The following is an 8,411-nucleotide window of genomic DNA, read 5'->3' on the forward strand; positions in this document are numbered from 1 at the left end:
GTTTATTTTATTTTTAATTAAATATTATTAATTTTTAAATATATAAATAAATTATAATAATAATTAATCAAGGGTGATACAGGAATGTTGGTGAATTTTTAAAAATCGAAGAAACACTAGTTATTAGATTTATTTCGTTAAAATCATAACTCAGTAGGTTTCAGATAAATCGAGAAAATATTAAATTAATTAAATAAGTTATAAGAGTAAAATACATTTTATATATTAAGTTTTTTAAAAATAAAATATTAAAACTTTTGGTTTGAGTTTGAGGTGATTAAAATAACTACAATCCAACAAGTAATTAATGTTCAAAGTTTTAATTAAAAAATTCATTAACTCATAGGGATAGTATGCTTAATCCAATACGGATAATATGATTTACATATATAAAAATAACTAATTATTATTATTATTTTGTAATAAATTATGTTTAACCTTATATAAATAAAATCTTGTTGGGTATTTTTCTTTAATTTCTTTTTATTGGTATATATTGACTTGACATAAATCTAAAAAAAATATTTATTAAAAATTTATTTTATTAAATTAGCTTTATTAATTATACATTAAAAATTTAAATTACGCAAACTTGTATTTCATGTAACAAATAAGGAAGAAAACAAATTATATGTTTGATATGAAATGAAAATAAAGAATATAATATATTAAATTATATTTATCATAGTAATGATTAAAAATGAAAAATAGATGACAAAATAGAGGGCACACATGTGGAAATGAATTCAAGGCTAGTGATGACATTTATGTACATTTTTTAAATGGCATTATCCATAATTAATAAAAAAAAAATGTGGGCTTTGTTTTAAGACTTTTGATAGGTCCATCAAGAGAAGCTCAAAAAATTTTCAATATAAGCTAACAATTTTCTTTAAAGACCTTAATGCCCTTAACTTTGAATTTAATATCACATATATGCCATGTTGAAATCACTCTTTGTAATATATAGAAAAGAAAAGAAATAACTAGATAGGTATGCCCGTGCCCAACGCGTAATTTTGCTATGATCCTAATGTAATAATCAGATTGCATATAAAGATCAATATAAAGTAACTGTTGCTTGCTATATCAAATAAATACATTTGAATATACCACTATATCACTATCATGGACATATCATAAGATCCCAAATGTATGTTTTATACATCTATGGGAATACCCTACTACTGTGAAAACGAAGACAGTAGTGCTTAAAGTTCCCATAAGAGGTATACATACTGGAAAATTCCAAGGACTACACAAGAACACATCATATAGTACACTTGCAATTTGTTAGATCTTAGCCATCTCCTCTATAATAATGTAAAGTCAACCAGTAATTAAGTGAACAATGGTCTGCCATTAAAAAAAATTAAGAAGACATGAAATTCAGGTTGAAGTCTCACTGTTTTTTAGTGTGACGGCCATCTCTGATATTTCTCTCATAAAAGTTCTGGTAAAACTTCTGAATCTCTGTTTGATCATTTCTTGCAAGTTGAGGTTGAGCTTCTTCTTATTTCTAGAATCAGCAAAGACAGTACAAAGTTTACATCATGTTAATCACTAAGAGGTTGATTTGAAAGCTTTTAACACTAAATACACAAAACAGTTAAAAAATGAAAACGAACTACTTATTTACAGAAAGAACGAAGACAGGTAATGTCAAACAAACATATCAAACGGAAGCTATTTGTCAAGTTGGAGTTTTAACATCTAACAAGAAACAGAAGAAGCATGTTTAATGTTTTAACCCGGAGGTTGAAGTAGTATGCCCTCCAGATAGTGACACCACTAAAAGGAAATAAATTAATTTTGATACACATGGAGGTCATATCCCAACATACTGATAATCAGTTGAATAATACAAATACTGGCTAAAATGTGAAAAAATTCATAATATGCTTTAGAGGGAGCCTATTGTAAAACACAGAGATATAGTCCATCACAATGAACCTACTTAAGTCACTTGAGGTCAACTTGTAGAAAATCCTCTCATCTATGGCTATACCAAATAGCAGCAGCAGACTACATTTAAGGAAGTTTTATAAGAAAGACGAAACACCACACAGTTTAACTTGAATATGATGTTCCTACCATTTCAAGTCTATGAAACAGGTATTTCTTGCATTGACGAACAGCACGCCCACTTGATGTTGGATCCATCCTACGAGCCTTTCCGAAAGCATATAAGTGACCTAATTTTAAAATATAAAAATAGGAAAGGAATCAAGAGAAAATGTATACCGTATATCAATGAAGACAATAAGTAGCACCAAGTAAAGACAAGGAAGCATAGAAGATAATTCTCAACATATTGCATAGTTAAGGTCTATTTTTGCTATATGACTAATCATGACACTGCATATTCTTTAAATATAACGTAGATATTTCAAGTATTAGTGATTCATATTTGATTTCCACATCTAGTCTTTATCAAAGACAACTGTAAGGCCTACATATGAAGGGTTAACATAGCTAAAATGGCATTGATATATTTCAGGAGAAGTTTATCCCCCCAATATAAGAGGCAATCTCGCCTCCCTGCACCTACGACATTGTATAGGCGTGTGTTAAAAAATTCAGTTAATATATATTAAATGATTTATCTAGAACCCAATAAGCTAAAAATACCTCATAACTTGAAATTTTGGATCCTCCTCCGATTACCACAAGAGAGACTATCTTTATTCCATGTGGCAATGTCAACAGTATGTCCTCCAATTGTTAAATTTAAAGTTTCAATCAATTGAAATACAAGAAGAAACATGAAGAATACTTTAAGAAACTTGGCAACTACAGACACCTTATTTTGATAAGAGTTGTTCAACACCAATTAAAATTTATAATAACTCACCTGTCTTCTGACTACGAGTTTAAACTCATACATGATAGGATATATACACCTCACTTTAACATATTACCAAAAATTGTGATCGAGCCTAACCATAAATTAATATCAAGATACTTTCATGTGCTTGTAACTTACCAATTGTTGTATCATTAGAGAGTGGGTGGAAGAAGCAACATTCCTGAGATTTAAATCCTTGATCCAACAAGGAAACACACCTTGTCAAAAGGAATATCGATAACTATCTTAAGAACCATTGACATAGGATAATGGAAAACATCATAAATTTTACAGTAGTTTAGAAAAAGAGTGAAATGATATTGTAACTATTTCAAGTTTTTAAACTTGCTATGTCAAGATGAAATCTAAAAATATTGAATAGGTACCTATCTCACATACCCGTTTTAGGTCATCATGATAATAACCGAAATTGAAATTAATGTTTGCATAAAGTCGTCTAAATTTAGTTGCAGCACGATCATATGCCCTGAAAATAAGACAAAAACTTAACACCATACAGATCCAATTTATACCATTTAAATAGTACCATTATGACTTCACTAAAAAACACTCAAAATTTAATAACTGTGTCGTACCTATCTGCAGTGTATGCAGTCTTAAATTTCCCTGTAAGATTCAAAATTTTTGTTTTAAAAAAATTCAATTAAAACTTTCAAACTTAGAAACATTTCATAAATAAAATATGAGACAACTTCATGTCAATAGAGCAATTTTATAGAACAAACACAGTTTCTTAAAGATTATTTTTTCTTAAAAAAAAAATAGAAGATTTAGGAAAGCAACAAAAACCTTTCGCATCCGCCATGGATTTTTTCCGTAAAATTGAGAGAGTTGAGTTTGAATAAAACCGACAGAAATGTATTCTGAAATTTGAACGAAAACATACCTGGACTTATCATGAATTATGAATCAATTTACTATTGTTGGAACAAGAGGGATGGAAAAACTGATTATCTCACAATAGGACTTCAAAGTCAAATGAAGTGAATAAGAAGATTGATTATCCGAATCTAATTTTAGCATGTGATCCCATGAATCTGGAAGAAAGCTTACCTGCCTTTACCGATTTCCTCAGTTTCAAACATCATTCAAACCTCATACCAACTGAAAGTTATGTGCTATAAAAAGATTTTCTATATTTGGCCAAAGGAATGACAAACTCTAAAGGACATGCCCTGAAAAAAAGTAAGCTCCTAGTTATAAACAAATATATAAGCAAGATGTTGAATAGTAGACTACAAGGAACAGTGTGTGGATTAAAGTTAAAAATGGAAGCTGGCTTTGAGACATACCTATTATTGTAGAATATTGTGAATGTGCTTCTCTATTAGCAGTAGCATGGGCTGCAACTGCAAGTACTCCAATATGCATACTATCAGCAGACAGGACTGAAGAGGGCAATGAGGTTTGTTGACAGTTAGCCCACCTCACTCCCAGCAATAACTGTGACTTCTCATCCCTATTGCAGCAAAATTCAAAATATGAATCAGCGGTGTGACCTAAGGTAACCTTTTATTATATCTCAAAGAATAAATAACGTCTTATAACCGTAATCTCTTTACATCACTGTATTTAGCATACACTACAGTGATGATGCTTATTTTATTGATATCCATAAACAATAATTTCAAAGTCATTTGTTGTTCTTTATCTTCTATCACTTCCACCCATAATTCTCCTAGATAAAGATTAAGATTTGTCCATTCTGTTTACAGGTAGCATGCTGCTCCAACCTCTTTATATACCTCTGAATAGTGCTTGCATCTTGAAATGACTCCAGTGAAGCAATAAAGGCAAATTTGTGATGTCTATGTAATATTTTCACCCTATTAAATGAGTGTTGTGTTCTCCTAGATATGATATTCCAAAATAAAGCCTACATGACTGTTTACTGATGGATCTCACCCCTTCTTTTCGATTAACTCTTGTTAGCTTGCTATAATTATCCTTTTGGTTTGCTTTCTTTTCCTTATTTTGCACATATGGTGTTAAGGCTGTCTCATTCGATACTTTACTGGAAATATGTTGATTTCCCTCCTCCACAAAATCTTATTTAATGTTTGTATCCACTTTTTCTTTTGCCTCATCATTTAAGCTCTTTTGCTGGATTAGGTGAGAAACAATATCTTGCAATACTCTCATAGGTGAATTATTGTGTCTCAAGGCTACAGTGTTTGTTACAAATAAAGTGATCAAGGTTGCACCAATATCTTGATCATTATTTAGTGGTGACAGAAATGGAGTTGGGTAGCATTCAATTTCTTTTAGCTCATTCATTTCTTGTGAGGTAGTTGAATTCACTTGGAGTGGCTCCTGATAGCTAGAGACTGCTAAGGCTAGTCTCCACTCCTCTAATCTATTCTTAACCCATGTATTAGTATATTATTTCCTATTTTCTGGTCTTTTTTCTCTTGTAGGTCATTGGTCACCGCTGACGGCTCTGAGCACCTATTTCTCAACATTGAAAAATTCATGCAGGTGCAATTTTTAGTACTTTGTTTTTGCAATACCTGATAAATAGAACAAAATCACCAGCTCTAAGGCATTTTGCTCCAACAAACATGCTCCATCCAGTTGTGAGAAGATGTCGCTTCGGCTGCCCTACACAAATAGACAAACAGGTGGGAAAAAAAATAAACTATAGCCAAGTGAATCATGAAAAGACAAACAACCACAACACCAAAGTAACACTAAAGAATAGAACTTGGTACAATCCAATTTCAGCATGCTCACTACGGTATATGTGATGAAATGTTCAAGTATTATCGTGCAAGTCTCGTACAACAAGCTCTTGTGTTGGAGGTTGCATCGAGTAATCCTAAAAGAGCAAGTAAATACACACGGAAAGCCAGGGAAACTTTTAAGTCTTTTCTTCTTCCTTTTGGCATATGTAACTTATTCAACAAAACATACAACTCACCAAGGGTGGGAATAACTTTTCTGCTGCTCTTCTAGGAAAAGAAAATCCACCATGTGTGCTTGTATCACTGAAAGTCTAAAGTTTTACAAAAGAACCCAGTTGGATGCGTATTAGGCTTCAGTCCAAAATCTGGAATGGGGAAGACATCTCTCTCCTAACCAAGAACAGGTACGCGGAAAGAATTTCAGCACGTTTTCAATAGTAAAAACGTTCTTCTCCTCCATCAGTACATTAGCATCTGTTTTAAATTTTACCACAAATAATAGATTAGAAAACTTTCAGAATTCACAGGTTGGAGGCTCATTTTAGCATAGATCTCATCTGTCTCCTTATCTGCTTGTAAATGACAACATAAGTAAACAACGATATGATATCAGACCAACCGCAGATAGTTCTCTTATATAATATTTTAAGAGCATATTTATCAAAAGCACATACATGTAAGGTAATATTGTGAACTTGGCACAACAATTGAGGAACAAGATTTTTATAATTAGGTATCTGTGAAGTTGCTGTTCTATTTGTGGAAACCGCCACCTGCTGCAACAAGTTAGATTATTGTTAGGTACTCCCAGATATGGTGCTATTTCAACAACCAATAATGCACAAGCTGCGGAAGGACAGAACAAATAATCTTTGGACAACAAAGTTCCATAACACCTTTTTCTTCGATTTCCTAACTGCACAGATAGAATTACAGGAATACTTTTTCCAGGATATGGTCATAGATGCCAATAAAGAAAGAAGTTAAAGATATTTAACCAATGAAGGAGAAAGGCTTTATAAGAAATTAACATGAAGTATTCTTAGACATAACTATGACTTGATTCAAGTTCAAATTAAACAAATAAAAGCAACTCAAAACAAAACAGTTCTGATATCTTTTGTTTGAACCAGCAGGATTAGAGAGTTTAATTGGATAGACAAAACAAAATCATATATGTATAAGTTGAATCTCAAGTAGTACATTATTTTCTCCGATTCGCCCGAAAAACACCACATCAAGCCATTGAATCAATTCCTCAATATAAAGGGTTTGAGAACTATAATAGAATAATTCTGTCTTACATCGACGTTAACAGATTTAAATTCTGACAATTTTGAGTTCTTGAATTAAAGAGAATACTCTTGCCTAATAGTGTAATCAGGGTACGTACAATTTTGAAAAGATATTGCAATAAAAAAGTAGTACCAAATAAAAATCAAAGGAAAAAGATTAAACCAGTTCACTGTGCCCCTGAAGTAATACACAAGGCTTCCAACCTGAGGCAATGTTACAAGTGGGCCAGCACAAGCATGCCACAACTCAGAATTTATTAGCTTCCTTGCTCCTATATTGCATCAAGATTAAGTTTTTACTACAAGAGTACCATAAAAATACACAAAGGTTGTCGATTCTTCAAAAAAAAAAAGAGCAGTTAGTTCATAAATGTTAAAGCTAGATTCATGGTCAATTTCAAGATTCAGTTTTTATTTTTTTGCCTAGTCTGATCTGAGCTCATATGATGCTCCTCCGAGGCCTTCATTTAGCTGCACAACCATGAATTTCACTAAGGAGCTTCAAAATACGAAGAAGTAAACACATGAAGAAGCTATGGGAGGGTCAACATCTATTATAAAAATATAGATAAAATATATTTTTAACCATTTATAAACAGTATAAACAGTACAAATTTTCGTCGGAAGAGGTTCATGTTTATGCAATGAACAAGACAAAACCAAGAATTGACAAGGGAACTAATCAGTATGATCCTGCATTTCCTTCAACAACTTCATTTTATCAAGTAGAGTATGTCCTCCACTGACCAAACTTCCTGGTTTGCACTTTTCTTCAGCAGAACCCATAAAAACCTCTATGATTTCCCTCACTTCAACCCCAAAAACAAAACCAAAGAACCCATCTTGCTTCTATATAGTAGAAATAAATAAAATATAAAATATTTTAGAAGTATTTTTTCAGTATCGCTTAATTCATCTTCATATGCATGCCTACTTAGTTTTAAAGCATGACGTTTAGTTATTATGCATTTATCTCATTGACGAAATCAACGATCAAGGTACTTTTTTCCATTGAATTCAACAATATTGATTCAAATTCTATATTTTATTTTTAAAAAATTAATTTAATATATATCCAATGCTAATTTAGAATTCAATAATTCAAAATATCTAAAATCCTAAATTTCAAATACAAAATCCACCTCACAACACTTTCACGTTTATTTTCTAAGATAAGATTAGATAAAAGAAGTTACAAGAACTTACACGAAAGTAATTATAAGTCGTTTTCTTTTCTTTTTTCTTATTAGTTTCTTCTCTCTTTTGAGTTTTGACAATGGTGTCAAAGCAATTAAATTTGTCAATTCTTGATTTAACTAATGACTTAATAATGATAGATCTAACTGTACACCAACTTTAACGCAAGCAATGACATAAGTCAAATAGTATATAATAATAAAAATTATAAAAAAAAAAGTTATAGTTACTAGAGAAAATTGAAGAAAAGGTGTCTTTAAGTCTTGAATGAAGGATTGGTGACATTGACCAACTTAAAGGGTCAAATATAATTAAAAAACTTGATTAGGTTAATTGTGGAATTGATTAATATTTTTTAAACTTTTT

The 8,411-nt window shown here is 31.2% G+C and overlaps 1 protein-coding gene across 24 annotated transcripts; it reads right to left on the reverse strand.

Moving 5' to 3' along the window:
- Positions 1-1,031: 1,031 nt before the first annotated feature.
- On the reverse strand, positions 1,032-8,147 carry LOC124896524. Of its 24 annotated transcripts, none has more exons than XM_047407948.1 (13): positions 8,055-8,135; positions 7,012-7,120; positions 6,228-6,326; positions 5,790-6,027; positions 5,380-5,470; positions 4,162-4,328; positions 3,659-4,044; positions 3,445-3,475; positions 3,248-3,335; positions 2,987-3,043; positions 2,632-2,715; positions 2,095-2,195; positions 1,573-2,025 (listed from the first exon to the last, which is right to left on the reverse strand). In XM_047407948.1, the coding sequence occupies exons 7-13, from the start codon at positions 3,672-3,674 to the stop codon at positions 1,875-1,877; spliced, it is 528 nt and encodes a 175-aa protein (XP_047263904.1). In that variant the 5' UTR covers positions 3,675-4,044; positions 4,162-4,328; positions 5,380-5,470; positions 5,790-6,027; positions 6,228-6,326; positions 7,012-7,120; positions 8,055-8,135; the 3' UTR covers positions 1,573-1,874. The 24 variants fall into 24 exon arrangements, 9 of the variants coding, with proteins under 9 accessions (XP_047263908.1, XP_047263904.1, XP_047263902.1 ...); XM_047407946.1 differs by having other exon boundaries at positions 6,228-6,329; XR_007052888.1 differs by lacking the exon at positions 1,573-2,025 and adding an exon at positions 1,032-1,519 and having other exon boundaries at positions 3,445-4,044; positions 6,228-6,329.
- Positions 8,148-8,411: the final 264 nt, after the last annotated feature.

This window comes from Capsicum annuum, chromosome 3, assembly GCF_002878395.1.
Source record: "Capsicum annuum cultivar UCD-10X-F1 chromosome 3, UCD10Xv1.1, whole genome shotgun sequence".
NCBI classification, from domain to species: domain Eukaryota; kingdom Viridiplantae; phylum Streptophyta; class Magnoliopsida; order Solanales; family Solanaceae; genus Capsicum; species Capsicum annuum.

Coding starts and splice junctions, on each gene's coding strand:
- LOC124896524 (XM_047407949.1), bottom strand. Junction 2,716..2,986: donor CTCTAATGATACAACAATTG/GTAAGTTACAAG, acceptor TAACAATTGGAG/GACATACTGTTGACATTGCC. Junction 2,026..2,094: donor TGTTTCATAGACTTGAAATG/GTAGGAACATCA, acceptor CCTTAAATGTAG/TCTGCTGCTGCTATTTGGTA.